At 34.7% G+C, this 20,043-nt stretch overlaps 1 protein-coding gene across 2 annotated transcripts in view; it reads left to right on the forward strand.

Moving 5' to 3' along the window:
- The window catches only part of LOC123684692 (homeobox protein invected-like), a 132,588-nt gene that overhangs the window by 95,642 nt on the left and 16,903 nt on the right, over window positions 1–20,043 (forward strand). The window contains exon 2 of one of the 2 annotated variants that reach the window (XM_045624065.1): window positions 15,981–15,986. The exons of the other annotated variant lie outside the window; for it this stretch is intronic. Within the exon in view, the coding sequence (XP_045480021.1) occupies window positions 15,981–15,986 (6 nt within the window). The remainder of the gene's footprint in view (window positions 1–15,980; window positions 15,987–20,043) is intronic. 2 annotated transcript variants of the gene reach the window in all.

Genomic DNA, 20,043 nt, shown 5'->3' on the forward strand with positions numbered 1-20,043 from the left:
CTCGGGGCATTGATTGGTTTATATCGGTTTGTTCGGGTTTTTCTGTTTTTTGCGTTCGGCGATTTTGGACTGTATGTTGATGTTTGTTCCCCTTGGGGGTTTTTCACGTTTATGGAGCACTGAGTGTCTTGGCGGAAATCTTTGTAGTTCTATTGTCATACACTCAAACGGGATACCAAGAGAAATGGTAGTGTTTGAAGAAGCCGATTCAAGACCGATTCTGGACTTTTAAGTAGATCAGACTAGTGCCGAACCATTTCGCAGTTTGATTTCACCGTGAATGATGTTGATATCTATTTAACTTCTTAATCTATTCAGGAAGAAAACTATTTAAAAAAAAAATGCTTCAAAACATCCTGTAATAAAAGTAAAATCACGTCCGTGGACAAATTTTAGATAAACCTTCGGCCTAATGGGCTCTTTTTGTTTAAACATGAGCTTTAATGATTGTTTGGCTGGTTTTTCGATATGTAAAACTTCCAGTGTCATTCTTTCGGATCGGTTTTTGTGAGATTGATTCGTCCCAGTCTGTTACATTCGATCTGGATGCTCGAATTTCGTCTTTTTTTCGGGCATCAGCGGACGTATTTCCGAATTATGTATGACTCTCTGCTCGGGGCATTGATTGGTTTATATCGGTTTGTTCGGGTTTTTCTGTTTTTTGCGTTCGGCGATTTTGGACTGTATGTTGATGTTTGTTCCCCTTGGGGGTTTTTCACGTTTATGGAGCACTGAGTGTCTTGGCGGAAATCTTTGTAGTTCTATTGTCATACACTCAAACGGGATACCAAGAGAAATGGTAGTGTTTGAAGAAGCCGATTCAAGACCGATTCTGGACTTTTAAGTAGATCAGACTAGTGCCGAACCATTTCGCAGTTTGATTTCACCGTGAATGATGTTGATATCTATTTAACTTCTTAATCTATTCAGGAAGAAAACTATTTAAAAAAAAAATGCTTCAAAACATCCTGTAATAAAAGTAAAATCACGTCCGTGGACAAATTTTAGATAAACCTTCGGCCTAATGGGCTCTTTTTGTTTAAACATGAGCTTTAATGATTGTTTGGCTGGTTTTTCGATATGTAAAACTTCCAGTGTCATTCTTTCGGATCGGTTTTTGTGAGATTGATTCGTCCCAGTCTGTTACATTCGATCTGGATGCTCGAATTTCGTCTTTTTTTTCGGGCATCAGCGGACGTATTTCCGAATTATATATGACTCTCGGCTCGGGGCATTGATTGGTTTATATCGGTTTGTTCGGGTTTTTCTGTTTTTTTGCGTTCGGCGATTTTGGACTGACTGTATGTTGATGTTTGTTCCCCTTGGGGATTTTTCACGTTTATAGAGCACTGAGACACTTGGCGGAAATCTTTGTAGTTCTATTGTCATATACTAAAAAGGAATACCAAGAGAAATGGTATTGTTTTAAGAAGCCGATTCAAGACCGATTCTGGACTTTTAAGTAGATCAGACTAGTGCCGAACCAGTTCGCAGTTTTATTTCACCACAAATGATGTTGATAACTGTTTTACTTCAGAATCTATTTAGGAAGAAAACTATTCCCTAAAAAAACTTTTCTTCAAAAAATATGCGTTAGAACATCCCGCATAGAAATAAAACTTTTTAACTCCTGGAAAAAGTCACGGCTGTGGACAAATATCAGACAAACGCTCGACCTAATGGGCTTTTTTTGTTTAAACATGAGCTTTAATGATTGTTTGGCTGGTTTTTCGATATGTAAAACTTCCAGTGTCATTCTTTCGGATCGGTTTTTGTGAGATTGATTCGTCCCAGTCTGTTACATTTAATCTGGATGCTTGAATTTCGTCTTTTTTTTCGGACATCAGCGGACGTATTTCCGAATTATGTATGACTCTCTGCTCGGGGCATTGATTGGTTTATATGGTTTGTTCGGGTTTTTCTGTTTTTTGCGTTCGGCGGTTTTGGACTGTATGTGGAACTTTGTTCCCCTTGGGGATTTTTCACGTTTATGGAGCACTGTGTGTCTTGGCGGAAATCTTAGTAGTTCTTTTGTCATATACTCGAAAGGGATGCCGAGAAAAATATTATTGTTATAAGAAGCCGATTCAAAACCATTTCTGGAGTTCTAAGTAGATCAGAGTAGTGCCCAACCAGTTCTCAGTTTGATTTCGCAGCAAATGATGTTGATAACTGTTTCACTTCAGGATGTATCCAGAAAGAAATCTTTTCCCTGAAAAATTTTTTCCTAAAAAAGTATGAGAATTGGAAAATGAAAGAATGGGAAACAAATAATATCAAATGCCTTGCATGTAGATAGAGGGGTCCCCCAAGGATCTATCTTAGGTCCCCTACTTTATATAATATACGCAAATGACTTGATCAAAGTAACATCGAATGATACTGTAATGTATGCCGATGACGTTTCAGTAATCTGCGTTGGTTCCACCCCAGATGAATGCAAATCCGGAGTTGAAAAAGATTTGGAAAACCTCGAAAAATGGTCCGGGAAGAATAATCTCACAATGAACATCACCAAGACCAAATTTATAAAATTCAGAGAAAATAATAAACATGCCACAACTTAATTTATCATGGTGAGAATATAAAAGCTCAAGATACTCTACCATTCTTGGGAATCTATTTAGATCGGGATTTGAATTAGCGGCCACACATTGAATATATGGCAACAAGCCTTGCAAAGTACTGTTATACCTTAAGGATCTTGACAAGAACAATTGGATCAGATGCTTCCCTGACCGCATATCATGCATACGTCCACTCCAGACTCAAGTATGGAATCATCTTCTGGGCGAATTCTGTTGATGTTGAGAGAATCTTCATAATACAAAAAAAATGTTTGAGAACTGTTTTCAAACTAAAATATAAAGAATCTTGTAGGGATATCTTTAGGAATAATAATATATCAACTCTATACTGTTTGTATATATATGAGTGCATTATGTATGTAATCAATAACTTCACTAACTTCGAAATGTTAATGCTTGATCATTGTTTCAATACCAGAGGAAAACTCATCTTAGTTTAGAAAAACCAAATTATGCCTACATACAGAAGAATGTTGTTCATTCTTTAGTGAACATTTGGAACAAAATGCCACAAACATTCAAAACAAGACCTAAAATCATTCAAAAGAAAGTTTAAAAAAAAAATTTATATAAAAAAGGTTACTACAGTGTAAAAGAGTTTATGGCTGAGAAAGATTTCAATGAACTTCAATATTTAAATTATGATTATGATCATTTTTTTGTGATATTTTCAGATTAAATAAAGGTCTATTATTATTATTATTATTATATGAAACAATATCCTTCAATAGATTTGGAGTCAAATGGGTTTGATAACTGTTTCATTTCAGAATCTAATTGGGAAGGAATCTATTCCTCTGAAAAAACATTTCCTAGATGAAAAATATGCGTTATACCATCCTGTTATAGAATTAAAACTTTTTAGCTACTGAAAAAACTCACATTCATGGACAAATATAAGAAATTAGATGAACGTTCGTTCTAATAAACTCTCTTCGTTTAAACTCGAGCTTTCATGATAGTTCGGCCTGTTTTCGATTTGTAAAACTTCCTTCAAATCGATATTTCAGTTTCTTGCTTTGGGCATAGCCTATGTAGGACCTTATTTCACTTCTCATTCGAAATAATACCATAGGTATCAACCTAAGTTAAGTCGCAACAACAGCCTTGTAAATTTCAGATTTATTTTAGCGAAACTATTGATGGCACAAAAAGCTACTTTGCAGGTGAAGTTTCTCTTTGAAAACTGCATAATATTTTCACAAGTCGAAAGTCTTCTTTGAGATGAAAGGATCATAAGATCAGGTTGATTTCCATCATAGCAACACGGCTAGATGTCGTCCTCAATCAGCATTAATCGTTCCGCATATACAACAATAAATAAAATCATTCAATTCCATCCCGGTCATTAAAATCCACCAAGTTCACGGTATAATTCAATCAGTATAAAACCAGACGTTTATAGATCGGTATAAAATACAACCGGACAGCCCGAATACCCGTTCCACAAACTTGATTATCTAACGCTAATTAAGAACGAAATAAATTAAGATGTAGACCCTCGAAATGATAATGATATCTGCCGTTTATATGCGGCTTCTTCGATTAGGTTCGGCATTTCCTGTCATCTGCGGATTGCAAGAGTTCGATCCAGAAACGTGGTACGTTCAATTTATGTGATTGAAAAGTGTGAAATGAATTTTATGGGTTCCGTGTCAACCTGTATGTTTTTTAATGGAGTTGATCGGTCGCGCTGAACCGATCAAAATCAACTGTATTGAGGTTCTGGGAGGTGTGGTTTGGTGGAGACAATTATTAACATGTTAAAATTACATGTTAACTTCGCTTTATCACTTGGTTGAAACGCCTGGAGACAATTATATACATGTACTGTTTCAATGGAATAAGTAGTTGTTCATGATAAAGATCATAAATTAGTTCATAATGAATGTGTTTCTAAACACTAGTGATGTTTGTCAAAAAGTTTTGACACTGTATGAAAAAATGTCGGAAATTCAATATTCAATGATTTGTCATTTTAGGGAAAGTTAAGTTAATCATTTAGTTGGGCAAATAGTTCAACTTTTTGAAAATCAAAATGTTTCGCGGAAAATCTTTCATCGTACAGTGGCAGAATGTGAGGAAGGTTTACCATGCCTTAATATTCCGAAAAGAGGAAGTTCTTACTAAGTGGACATAAACCAAATCAGTTTATCGAAAAAGCCAGAAATAATATTGGGAAGTCATTAAGAAAACAATCACGTTATGCGTTATGGTGTTTCCAAGGATACAATTTCTAGAGAACTGAAGAGAAGTGGTGTAGAATATAGTAAGATGAAGAAATACACAAATAGTGATTCACGGCTTGGCTTGATATTCAAGCTACTTGGCTCAAGCTCAAGTATCTTGAGCTCCACTTGAAATCAACTTAAGTTCAAGTCGAGTAGTAGTTTTTCAATGTCAAGCTTAGTATTTATTTATAAAGAACTTGACTTAACATTGAAAACCTACTTCTTCACTTGAACTTGAGTTGATTCAAAGTGGAGCTCAAGCTACTTGAACTTGAGCTTGGGCCAAGTAGTTTGAATATCAAGCCAAGCCTTGAATGCACAAAATATGATACTAACTCCAATTATACTCGTAATTTTACCTTGGTCGGATATTTTTGAAACAATTTTTATGTTCGATTGGTCCTCCTTCCACATAATATATGCAATTATACAGGGTGTTTCCAAATTAGAAGTGAACCTTGAGGGAGGTGCTAGTATCGCTTATTTTGTGTCGGTTTATAACCGGAAATCAGCAGTTTCCAAGATATTTGAGTTCTTGTTTTTTTTAAACTTACTTACTTACTTCATTTCTCGCCGATTTTTTCTACATCGACTAAGTTTTATTTGTATTCTGTATTATTTTCATCAGAAAAGAATATACGATATGTATGAAAAAAGCAAAACAATGCTATATTAGATGTTGAATAAGAATTAGAATGAGTTGAGAGTTGGTAAATGAAGAAAAGAATAGTAAATTTCTAATTCAAATTTGCCTGCAACTTTCAAATTCTACAATTCATGTATGACAAAAATTTTTTAGAAACTTGCCAAATTCCTCCTTCATTCTTCGAAAAAGTTTTCGTTAGAATTCAGGCACTAGTTTTGTTTCAGCAGATTTTGATTTGAAAGTGGAAAACGGCAAAAAAGGAAAGTAATAAATCAAATATTTTTTTTATTGAGATCAAACTCAAAGTTTCAGTTGAAAATGTATTCATAAATTATGTTTGATATGACTTCCACGATTCCTTATTCGAGCACGTGCCCTCTTTCTTATTTCTTTAGTTGTTAATTTCCGCCTGAAATTTCCTCTCAATCTTCTTACTGCTTCGTCTATTCTAACGCTGATAGATCAGGACTTCTCGCTGGCCTCGAAACTAATAATCAAATTTGGTCAACGTAGAAAAAATTTACGAAAAATGTAGTAAGGTGAGAAATCTTTCAAAAATCACTACAACTAACTTGCTTAGTTTCGGATTTTGCTACCGTACCACTGCGATATTAGTCACAGTTCCCATTGAACACACTTCTATGACACCAAACGGTTTTTACAATATGGTAACGTAGCTGCCTATTTGACGTACAAAAATAAATTTGACCAAATTTATTTCAGTATTCATAAATATGAGGGCTGATTTTGATTAAATTTTTTGACATAATCTAAACGTTGTTGAAGCGTGATTATGAATCTTTCATAATCCGAATCGTTTCCGTTTTAGTCGTTGTGCTCTTGACAAGCTTGCAGAAGATCCACTGTTTTCGACAAAGAATTTGTTTACCGAAAAGGCCCATTTTTGGCTAAATGAGTGGTGGAATGATCGGTCCATATTTCTTCAAAACAGTGGCTGGCCGGAATATTACTGTGTAATGGCCGTTATCGCGCAATGATAACAGACTATTTGGTGCCAGAAATTGAAGCCCGTGGTCTCGACGACATTTGGTTCCAACAAGATGGCGTCTTTTTTCATACAGCCGGTGAAACCTTACTTTACTGCGAGAGCGATTCGGCGAACGGATCATCTCACGCTTTGGACCATGAATTGGCCGGCTAGATCGCGTGATATCACACCTTTCGACTTTTTTTTTTTGCTATGTGATGCCCAAAGTCTATACGGATAAGCAGGCGACAATTGAGGCATTGAAGGCCAATATTAATCGTGTTATTGGCCAAATACCATTAGAAATACTCAGAGGCGTAAATGAAAATTGAAACTTCCAATAGACGTTCTTAACCGTAGTCGAGGACATGTGAAAGAAATTATCTTCAAAAAATAATTGTAAAGGATGGCTCCTTTGTGTAATAATAAAGATAATACAACTCATGTTCTGATGAACCAATAGAATCCGTAGATTTCCCATAGTTACGGTGTATTGATAAGTGAATATACTACTTGATGACGACGTGGTATAATCGTTTTGGTGTTTCACCTCCTGCCATATTGTGATCATTTCCAGAGTGGACGTTCCCCAAAAAAATAAAAGTAAAGCTCAGTGATATGTCATTGAATTATCAAAAAGCAATGCCTTGATAATAGTTATCTAAATTATTCGTTATATAATCGTAACGAATACCACCTCGAGCATAGACAATATATTTCGATTATACGAACCACTTCACTCGACGTATTTCGCAAAACACCACTCGAGCTGCGCTCTCGCGATGTTTCGCGAACTACGTCTCGTGAATCGGTGTATAATCGAATATTGTCTATGCTCTTGTGATATTATAACTGATTATTGAATAAAATCGTTTTTATTTTTTTTATATTGAAAGAAATAATACATCCAAATGAATCACCCTATAATTTGGTGCAACAGGCCCCATCTGGGATCTATTGCACATTTCCGTCAATCCATACACCAATTAATTTCGCCAAGAAAATAGCTTGGCCAGTTCTGTGTGGCCCCAGCAATCACACTCGCACATACGCAGTCCCATCTTTCGTCCGAGCCATACGCTGAAAACACATCGCCCACTCTCTCAAAGCGATCATCGGGCATATCTGCGTCTGTTAATTATTCAAATTGTCACATCAAAAAGCGGCCGGTTAGAACAGGACGCATACTCCGGATACTACGCGCCACCCAAACAGACAAACGAAACAATTTAGCGGAGATCACAGGGGATATTATGGGCAAGTTGCAATTTATACGTCGTTTGCGTTCGGCCGGATAATTAAAAGTCATATTAAATAAGAATTATCGCACTTGTTAATGTTCCCGCAAATCCTTTGATTGCCGTCGCGCAGATATTCAACAGATTCGCGAGATTTCTTGGGGGAGAGAGACGCGACTGGCGGACGGGCCAGAGCGCATAATAGCGTCTTAAATTGGCTTTAATAACATATTCGGAGGGAACGCTGACAGTGGCGTGCGTGGAAGGTGATATGAACGGTGGATGCGTGCAATTTTCAGTTTGGAAAAAAATCGGTTCAATGTATTCTTGATTTTCAGTAATGGACTATTTTTCATTTTTCGGTTAAGGATCAATTCTAAAAATTTAAGTAAAATGAAACAAAAATGTGGAAGAATCATTGAAATATCTCTAGAAATGAAAAAGTTATGGGACTTTGAAGTTGCGCTTGGAAGAATAATTTCATAGTACGCGTAAGTGTCGTGACGTCACACACTAGACGACTGGTATTCGCAGAGTGCTTACGAATTCATTGGTGTACAATCACTTGTGCCGTTCGTGTCGTGTTTTGTTCGTTACACGATGGCTGAAATAACTTACTATATACATACATATAAATTACTTTTTTCTCTTTTTACTCCTCACATAAATATGTTTTGCCATTGATAGACTTCAACAACCAGTACTCAACTACAAACTGTTTATGAAAGGTTTTTTAAATAAATCATTGTTATAAGTTGAACCATGATGAAGCAAACTCAAAAGTAGATACTTACTTGAAAAGTTTAACTCTTTTTAAACTGCATCACTGCGAATATATCTATTTTAGGCAAATTGTCACTCTGTCCTTTCACGAAGCCTTCTTCCATTATGGTGGCATAAACACAAAACTCGAGTTAAAACTACACTGTACAACTACAAACGGCTCGAGAGCCTTGGCGCGGCTAAGTATTTAAACGTAATTTATGGTGTAGCGATCACAGGCAAGAGCCGTGACGTCACAGACCAAAGACGTTCCGCGCTAAAATACGTTAATTTAAATAATTTATTTATCAGTCTATTATTGATGGATTTTCAAAATTTTTTCACTGATTTATCAGTTTTGCTCTATATTTTAATTATATCGTGTCAAATATAGTATTGTCAACATCACTAAACTAGTCCATTATATCATTCTGAATTTTCTTCCTTGCGACCAAACTTGAGAGGGAACACCACCATGTGATATTCTCATGATCTGTCAATATTTTCCCGGATCATAGAGTAATAAACATAGATAGAGGGAGTGAGTATCGGCACTTTCTACATGTCCCCAACCTGGTTAGATTACGTTGTCGAAGTGTGATATATTTTCAAATCCTAAATTTTACTATATCGTTATTATATTGAATGTCATTTATTCATTTGAATTTATAATAAGCAGAATATTCATTAGTTTCTGTATCTACCTGCTGAAATCAAGGTTTGGCAATTTTTGCTCTCCTAGTGTCATCGGTTGTTTTATGTCGTTTGGCTCGCTTGAAGTTTGTTTTCTGAATTTCTGATATATTTGGGTATTTATATATGAAACTTTGATTCACTATGGGACATAAGAAGTGCGTTCTTTGTGGAGAAACTCGCGAATTGTGTGAAATATCGTATCACTGATATGTTTTCATTTTCGCGAGCTTCATGTCAAATTTGATAGTTCTTGTTGGGGACAAAATTTGCGCACTGAAAATGACATATGCTTCCTCTATCTATGTTTATTACTCTGAGGTCCAGATGATATGAGGGACAAAAATTATGTGCAGTGTTGCCAGAAGGATGGAATGATTAGTAGAAGTTGGGAATATTGCAATAGTTCCAACTTTCATTGAAAGATTGTACTTTGCCAGTCTTCTCAGTCATTTTCACCAAATGAGAGTTTGGCCTCCTTCGTAAGATTTTTTTACTAATAATAATACATCAGTGTTTTGTAGGTATACCTTATACTTTATACCATATCATGAATTCTTTTAGAGATACAGTGTGTTCAAGTTAGAATTTTTTCAAGTTTTTCTCTTATAGTGTCTACACTCCACAAGATATTCAACTGAAATTTGGCATGAATATTATCATTGATAGTTCACACCATGTGACATGCCAATTTTGATAGCAAATCCACAAGGTGATATTTTCTCTGGAACACTATCCTTGATATAATCGTAACGAATACCAACTCGATCAGAGACAATATATTTCGATTATACGAACCTCTTCACTCGACGTAGTTCGCGAAACACCGCGCGAGCTGCACTCCCGTGATGTTTTCGCGAACTGCGTCTGAATCGGTGTATAATCGAATATTGGCTATGCTCTTGTGATATAATAACTAATAATTGCATTCAGTGCAATTTTCAATCACTATGACAACACGATTGAGTTTGACAACTTCATTCCAAATTAATTCCATAATGACACGTTTTGGCAATACGTTTTTCAATGTATAATAAATTATAAACGCTCTAATCGAAGAAAAATTCCCTGAAATACAACATGCAGTCACAAATATATTTGGGGAATATTTATGGATTTTTGCTGCGAACGAGAATATGAATCGAAGGAACATAGGAACATAGCAGAATTGACGTTGATACTAAAATATTGGATGGTCAATATGAGAAGGAAAGAAGTGACCGAATATAAAGAAGCAATGGTAAAGAAAATGTGGAACGCTTTGTGAAAACTCTCATAATTTTCTGACAAATTTCTCAAGCTCATATCTTGATAACAACCCGATGCCGAATGTCTATTATCGAGCGATATTAATACTGACAATTAGAGAACTATAATTGCAATCGATGCGTTTATATAACTATTTCAAATAACCAGTACAATGTTATTATCTTAACCTTAAATTTTTATTGTTAACATTACCGTAACTTTGTAGACTGTATTTATGTAAATATTTAGTGTTTGCGAAATGACAAAAAGCAGAATATCATTGAAGGCATTCGGTTGCTATATATCGCTATATCCCTTTATTCAGCGAATGCTTCACGAAAAAGCGGAATAGTAGTTATTGACCTTCTCTCGATTTTAAATTGGTAACATTTATAGGAGGCTACAAGTTTCACTAATTTTTTGAATCTGGGGATTCAAACTATACTTAAAGTTACTTTTAGTCATTAGTGATTTGTTTACTCCTTACCAACCTCACGGAATACCCGCCACTGCATCTATTCCAATCAAACGCGTTCTTCGTCGTGCCACAATCGAAATTTCCATAAATATCGGAATCAATTCTGTTAAAGGCAGCAATATCTGTAGTTATGAAAAAAAGGTGGGCCGTTTATTCGATTTATCGGCCGTTAAGGTGCAGTAGAGGCATAAAAAATAATTGTTATTGTTCTTAAAAGTCGAAGCGGCTCAACAAAAGTCGAGGACATACAGAGATTATTTTCTCGTGAGATACGGGAATACCACTAAAGGAGAATTGATGCAAATTGGGTAATATTTTGACTTAAGTCCAGGCCCGTCACATTCGGCGACTTTGCTTTGAGCTATGGGTGCGTTGCTCCTTATGGAAATGGACACGACAACGTCCAATTTATTTCGATAGCAGGCTGGGCTCGTTTGCACTTTTATAATATACAGGTTGATTCATTCTTCGACTGAAAAGGTATAGGATTAGTTTTCGTCAAAGCAAAAAGCTTTCAATTTTATAGCCAAATCCAATTCATTTAAATCTGAAGAATGGGAATTTACGAGACAAATTAATATTTATTTATAATTCAAGTCCTGATAGATGAAGGCATTCTTCCATAAGTTCGAAATTTAAAAGCGAGCCTCAAAGTGACGAGTTTTTGAATGAACTAGTGATAGAATGAGCCCTTTATACGAGTAGGTATTATACATTATTTTCTCTGATTCACTGAATTTTCATTGAATTGAAATCAATTAAATATTTCCATAAATATGGTTTAGTGATTATTGCATCGAGAAATGTGTGTTAGCAGAACAGTTTTCTGTATCGCAAAATTGACAGATAATATATAAATCCGTGACAGGAGAGTTCCTAGTACCAACATATGATAATAAAATATAACCATGAAATCTGTGGGAATCTGCGATATCTCGCATAATTTTGTTCTACAAGACGTGGCAGAATGGAGAGATCAGCCACATAATCAGATAATAGTTATTTATAATACAAGTGCAGAAGGCATTCATATTCTTCCACGAGTTTTTGAATGAACGAGTGGTAGAATGAGCCTTCTGTACGAGTATTATACATTATTTTCTCTAATTCATTGCATTTTTATTGAAATCAATGAAATATTTCCATAAATATCATTTAGTGATTTTTGTATTGAAAAATGTTGGTTGGCAGAACTGATTTCTTTAAGGCAAATTGATGAATTGACAGATAAAGCCGTGGCGGAAAGTTCGGAGTACCAACATATAATAATAAAATATAACCATGAAAACTGTGCGTTTCTGATATATTCTCGCACGATTTTGTTCTACAAGATGTGGAAGAATGAACGGAATAACCACAGAATTAGAGAAAATATTATTCTCTATTTCAGTATCGCAGTGAGTTCATGACAGTACTAAAAGCAGTGCTATGATGAACTCATAACTGCATTGTTTTCAGTTATATTTTTCGTTTTGTGGTTGTCTACACTGACTTTCGATTCCATCAAATTTCAACACACGTCAAATATTGTCAATATAATATAATTTGGATATAATGAAATGATTTGAAATATTATTCGCAATTACTTTTAATTCAGATGGTGTTGAATCGATTTCGGCAGAAATAATTCACGAATTGAGTGTCTATTTATAAATTATTTCAAAATTCAAAAGGTACAATTCAAATTCCGTAGTCAATTTTCGTAACAGTCATACCAACTGACAAGATACAATACAAAAGCAACTATGATGTATAATCTGAATTTTTCATTGAATTTCGATAATATTTCACAAAACTTGACTGAAATAGAGAATATCGTCTAATACTCATTGCAGAAGGTAATTCCAACAGTCATGCGTTCGAAAACTCGCTCCTTCGTCCGAGCCTTCGTCGCGAATTTCGCATTCGTGTTGGAATAGGAGCTCATTCTGCAACTAGTTTTGAAATATTCCATTATTTATAAAACTTTTTGTATAAATAAAATCAAAAATATCAACTATTTCACAATGAAAACACAAATAAAATCACTATACAACATAACAAATATATGCCGCGTGACTCGTGCGTATAGAAATGAAGTAATACCAAGTAGCTTGATATCAAGTCAAGCAATAAATATCTCAAGTCGAGTAAGTAATTTGTTACGAGCTTGATTTTCAAGTCAAGATATGGTTAAAATATCAGGCTACTTTACTTGATAAATCAAGCATACAGACCGACAGTCAAACACAAAAACTAAGTTGCTTAGGATGGTATAAAATGCATTTTTAATTGGGAATTTATTTTTTCATTGAAAAATTTCTTTACATTTGGTAAATTTGGAGACAAGGAGCTATTGTCAAGTTCGGAATAACGATAACACCAAATTTGATTCAAAGATTAATCGCAAAAATTCCATCACTTGTGGTATTATTACTGAAGATTCAATCGAAATTGGAGTTTTCCAATGTAAATATCAACTCGAGTCAATTGAAAGATTGACAGATTCTAGTTTTAGCAAACATTACTAATGAACAATCAAATGAAAAAGACTCAGACAAAAAAATAATCGTGTTATCCAATTACATCTTTTACGGAAAATGATGACCTCTGATTGATTCATATCACAATGACAGAAAAAAAAACTTCACTAGATATTTATGAACAGAAAGAATATTCTGTTAGTCAAAAGCAAATAACAAACAGTTGTATTTTCCAGACGAACCTTGCATCCAAAAAACAACCCGAAAGGGTAACCAATGAACCCTACCCGGATATATCCAGATTATAAAATTTTAATTAAACAGTCTATTCCAGCCCAACCCTTTCTTTCGACAAACAAATTAACGACGCGCTTAGTCTAATACTCCAATTTGCCGTGTCATGCTCAACAGCGACCACTCTGCTGATAAAGGGTGGGCCGTTTTTCTCAATATAAATTCAGAGAGCGTTCCGGCACGTTATCGGACAAAAACAGCTCGCAAAAAGCCCAATCCCTTAATTGAATACATCCTGGAATCACCGACGTAACCCCAGATCCCTGTTTTATCGACTCTCCCCGAGAGGCAATATTGTAAGTGTCACCCTTACACGCTCACTACATTAATTTCGAGAAGTTGGGGGGGTTCATGTCGTGGTGAAACGATCGAGCTTCTCAGCATCCCTAGGGACTCTTAGGGAAAGGTGGTGTTTGATTTTATGATAGACGAATTCTATTATTTTTTATACTTGTCCCTTTTTGGAGGGAATTACGGCTTATTTCGCACTATGGTTTATTGTTTCTTCTATCTCAATGTAATATTGAACAAATAAACAAAAACTCTGCATATACCCTCGAATATGCAACGAGTTATCTTTTGATAAATTCAATTTCAAAAATTTTCATACCATACCATTCATACCATTTTCATAACAACCAAAACAAATTTAAAATTCTCAAAATTAAAACAAAAAATTAAATTGAATAAATCAACGTGATTTTTGATAAACAAATCAAAATTCTGGATTTTTTTTTCAATTTTTCCTCATCAAACCTTTCTTGGTACAAAAACCCAAATTTAAAACTCTAATTTCTATATGAATTTTATCGACTTATACTTGAGACAGATTATTGTTATCAGTTACAATGATGCACAAATCACTAAAATTTTTCAGATTTTGAAAATTAAATTTTATTTTTGGATGTTCTTCGTCACAATGTCTGTAATTTTCGAATAGTAACTCAGTGATTACGCATTGGTGATAAAACTTTCGAACGAAAAAACACTGATATCTGTCAAATACACCTTCCTCTTTTATAGTGTAGGACTTTGGAAATGAACTAAAAGCTTACATCACCCAGTGTTTCTAAGCGATCATCAATCCAAGTCCTAACCGCGCTCTGTGCTGTTTGGTTTCACATTCCTAAAATGAACTGACAATTTGAGCGTGTTATGGGTGACATTGCTGAACTAGCAAAGAGTCACTACAAATGTATATATACATAATATATAACAACGGCTTGAGTGAATGTTTAGAGGTTTGGACATCACAGATGAATATAAATAATTATCATTTTTTTACCTCCAGGTTACTCGGAATAGTTCTCTGCATTAGAGATTTACAAGGTGGTTCACGTAAGCGATTCATTGGATCTTGTGATTAATTCTTTGAGCAAAATTAAAAAGTGACTCATCAATATTATATTATTTTTGACGAGCTATCTAAATAAGTTATCGGAAAAACTAAAAAAAAATCGTTTTGCAAATTCGACCGGTTTTCGGAATTAAATGGTTTAGTAGGCAATTTCTGGCCTTTTTTTCATTTGAACCTCCGGTTTCCTTGTAATTAGAAAATTTGTTGAAAACTTCTGACACCATGGCAAATAACATTGCTTTATAATGTACAAATAACTGAGTATAATAGCGCATATATCAACATTATAAAGTGACATGATTAGGTGGTAGTTCCATCACCGATTTAAAACGGATATTCCATTATCACTATCAACCATTTGAGTCAAAAAAAGTTGAGAAGTCGATTGGAATTCAACATGAACTATGATATAATATTGAACACAAAAGTGTATGTACCGGAATAAACGAAAGAGAGTGTGAATGATATGTTTATATCAACGTTGAATGGAAACGTGAATGATATAGTTAATAGAAAACGAAAAATGAACGTGTTCTATGGAAAGGTGGTTATTGACGTTGAAAATTCAACCGGTAATGTGAATTTCAACATTACAACGTTGAATCAACGTGGAAAAATGTCGTCTTCAATTCTATGTCGACTTGGACTCGTTCTGATCCACTGAATTCACTCGCGACGATTCGGAAAATCAATCATAAAACATCCGGATGTCGATTGAATCGATTCCCGACTCGGAAAATTCCCATCACGTCTCCGGAAAATTCAATAAGCGTCCTTTCCTCCCCGCTACATTGCGCGGGAAATGGCGCGAGAGGCATTTTAACTCGATTTTCAGACGAACAAGTCGCGATTGGTCCTTATCTGAATTTCACAGAGAATAAAACATCGACCCCACCGAATCCTGCTCCTCCCCCTAACCTCAGGATTTATTTTTGTTTACCCTCCAGTGTGTACTCAGTTATCCCTACTAATGTCATGCTTTTCTTTTGTTTTAGGAAGAAGTAAGTACTAGAATTTCTACAAGAACTACAAAACCAAAACCGTGAGTTATTTGAGAATTTTATTGAATGAGCAGAATATACGATAGTATTTCGTATATAGATAAAAAATTATTCTAGTAGTTACTTATATGTATTTCTTATACCTACTAGTAATGAAAGATCAAATGAGTATGGGGCTTGTATTTACAGATAGGAAAAAATGTATACCGTCATATTGTTCATAATTCAGGTGATCGAAGCGAACCAAATAAATCAATCGATTTCACCAAATTGCAATTTGTGTTGTTCCTTAAAATACATTGTGCTTCATGAAGCAACGTTTTTTTTAAACATGAAACAGTGCTATTTCAAAATTTGCCTACGGTTGCTAGTTTTGATGATAAATTTCACCAATTACTCTACATTTAATTTCACCTCAATCATATGCTTTTCATTCCCAATCTTTTGATAACACTGAAAAGGTGTTAGACAAAGAATTTCTCTTATTTCAAGTTCAAAGACTTTTTATGCAGCGGCTTAGCAAAATAAGGAAGTTTGTTCTGGTGTTCATTTGATCGTTTTTGATTTCAGATCAATTATTTATTTTTGATATAATTTGATTGTTTCTTTATATATTTTGTGATATTTGCCGCTTGTGTTTTGGTACTATGACCAACCGCCACCTCATAGGCAAATTACTGTAAATTTATGAAGTTATAGAAACCTCAACTAAATCCAAAGGATCTATCAATACAGAGATTCTTTGGGTTAGATTGTGGCAACTACAACTTCATCATAATATTATGTCCACAGTGAACTCAGAACATACTGTAAATCATTCATACTGTAAATCATTCATTTAATGATAGGACAACGTCATTTCCACTAATCCACTCAGATTAGTAACTATCATTTCAAATTGTTTTTGATTTGGAAAATCATGTAGACTCATTCGATATCATCCACGAAATTCATGAATTTTGGAATCATGGAAACTTGCAAAATTTAGCTAACACTAAAGACTATCTTATAGACTATAGACTATATCTATACAAAAATTTTTCTTTTCAAATACCTCATTTTGTTTACACACCACTTCTTGAAGTCTTAAATCTGACCATACAGTGCTTCTTCATCTGTTTTCACTTTCTAATACCTGCAATTGTTAGATGGACAATAGTTATTTATAATACAAGTGCAGAAGGCATTGATATTCTTCCACGAGTTCAAAATTCAATAACGAGCCACGAAGTGGCGAGTTTTGGAATGAACGAGTGATAGAATGAGCCTTCTGTACGAGTATTATACATTATTTTCTCTAATTCATTGCATTTTCATTGAAATTAATGAAATATTTCCATAAATATCATTTAGTGATTTTTGCATTGAAAAATGTTGGTTGGCAGAACTGATTTCTTTAAGGCAATTTGATGAATTGACAGATAAAGCCGTAGCGGAAAGTTCGGAGTGCCAACATAGAATAATAAAATATAACCATGAAAACTGTGCGTTTCTGATATATTCTCGCACGATTTTGTTCTACAAGATGTGGAAGAATGAACGGAGTAACCACAGAATTAGAGAATAGTTATTTATAATACAAGTGCAGAAGGCATTGATATTCTTCCACGCGTTCAAAATTCAAAAACGAGCCACGAAGTGGCGAGTTTTTGAATGAACGAGTGATAGAATGAGCCTTCTGTACGAGTATTATACATTATTTTCTCTAATTCATTGCATTTTTATTGAAATTAATGAAATATTTCCATAAATATCATTTAGTGATTTTTGCATTGAAAAATGTTGGTTGGCAGAACTGATTTCTTTGAGGCAAATTGATGAATTGACAGATAAAGCCGTGGCGGAAAGTTCGGAGTACCAACATATAATAATGAAACATAACCATGAAAACTGTGCGTTTCTGATATATTCTCGCACGATTTTGTTCTACAAGATGTGGAAGAATGAACGGAATAACCACAGAATTAGAGAAACAAAATTCTTACACTAAACATAAAAGTTCTTGGTTTAGAGGAACTTCATCACAGGTTTCCAACTTCTACAAACCAATATACACATGATAGACAAATTTTAAAACACAGTAGAAGAAGGTAAGGAGGAGGTAGATGGGTGGGTGACTTCATAATATCGTTGAAGAATTTATCAATGAAATATTATCCCATGATTATTCTACAAATAGCATAAAAAAAATTAACCGATATGAAATAAATTTCATGTCCATAAGGAAGGAAAGAGCTGGTAGGGTCATATATGGCTCGAGATTTAGCTGAACAACTTCTTCCAACAGATCCTCACATTTCTGAAATGATAGTGAATGCTAAAGTATAATTCTCCAAAACCTATAAATGTTGAAAGAATAGGCTATTCGACAGTAGGAATAAAGAGATATAAAAATTCCATTCGAAGGTTAAAAATTCGCAAACCTATAATTTAAGAATTCTCACATATTATACAGGGTCTTTGACTTGTACATATATTTCAACAGTAGATTCTTGAGGTCAAAATGAACATTTTGCCTTTAATATTTCTACCGATTTTGCCTAGATGAAAAACGTTGCCAAGTTGACAATTACAAATCACCACATCAGAACACTCTAATGACAAAAATATTTCCTTCATAATAACAAGCTGAATCTATACACTAGTCATCTGTAATGTGTAATGTTTTCGAAGTGGGCTTTTTCAAATGTCTTAATTTTCGAACTAAGTCGGTTTGTTGCCTTACCTATCATTCCAAATGAAAAATCCTTGGGTTCAATCCTTGCGAGATATTATGCTGAACATGAAGTTTCCAACAGCCTGCATTTTTTCAACAGAACCGAATCGAAAAAAGTGTTTCATTCGACCTTAGGAATCGTCTCTTGGAGAATAAGACCAAGACTCACCCTGTAGAGCTAGACATGTCAGTTGAACAATTCACGAAATAGTTTCATTAGGTCCTCGCTTGAGCAACACCTGTATTACTTCGACTCTTGTGACATTTCAAAACGATCAATCTTCCTTGAAATTGATCGGCTTCTCAGAAGTTATACCCAGATGAAGATTTGTACCATAGAAACCCTTCTGCATAGGCGTCAGATAAATCAACACGGCTTCTGAAAGACCACAGATATAAGAGGAACCAAACTCTCTTATTTTGCCGCATAAGATGGTCGAAAAATCGGAATTAGACTAACAAAGCTAACATCACGCAGTGTTTCTAAGCGATCATCAATCCAAGTCCTAACCGCGCTCTGTGCCGTTTGGTTTCACATTTCTAAAATGCACTGACAATTTGAGCGTGTTATGGGTGACATTGCTGAACTAGCAAAGAGTCACTAAAAATGTATATATAACAACGGCTTGAGTGAATGTGTAAAGGTTTGGACATCACAGATAAATATAAAGAAATATCATTTTTCATACTGCCAGGTTACTCAAAATAGTTATCTGCATTAGAGATCTTCAAATTTTGTACGAGGTGGTTCATGTAAGCGACTCATTGGATCTTGTGATGAATTCTTTGAGCAAAATTAGAAAGTGACTCATCAATATTATATTATTTTTGGAGCTATCCAAGCTATTCAAAACGATCAATCTTCCTTGAAATTGATCGGCTTCTCAGAAGTTATACCCAGATGAAGATTTGTACTATAGAAACCCTTCTGCATAGGCGTCAGATAAATCAACACGGCTTCTGAAAGACCACAGATATAAGAAGAACCAAACTCTCTTATTTTGCCGCATAAGATGGTCGAAAAATCGGAATTAGACTAACAAAGCTTACATCACGCAGTGTTCCTAAGCGATCATCAATACAAGTCCTAACCGCGCTCTGTGCCGTTTGGTTTCACATTTCTAAAATTAACTGACAATTTGAGCGTGTTATGGGTGACATTGCTGAACTAGCAAAGAGTCACTACAAATGTATATATAACAACGGCTTGAGTGAATGTGTAAAGGTTTGGACATCACAGAAAAATAGAAAGAAATATCATTTTTCATACTGCCAGGTTACTCAAAATAGTTATCTGCATTAGAGATCTTCAAATTTTGTACGAGGTGGTTCTTGTAAGCG

Source organism: Harmonia axyridis, chromosome 1 (genome assembly GCF_914767665.1).
Source record: "Harmonia axyridis chromosome 1, icHarAxyr1.1, whole genome shotgun sequence".
Classification (NCBI taxonomy): Eukaryota; Metazoa; Arthropoda; class Insecta; order Coleoptera; family Coccinellidae; genus Harmonia; species Harmonia axyridis.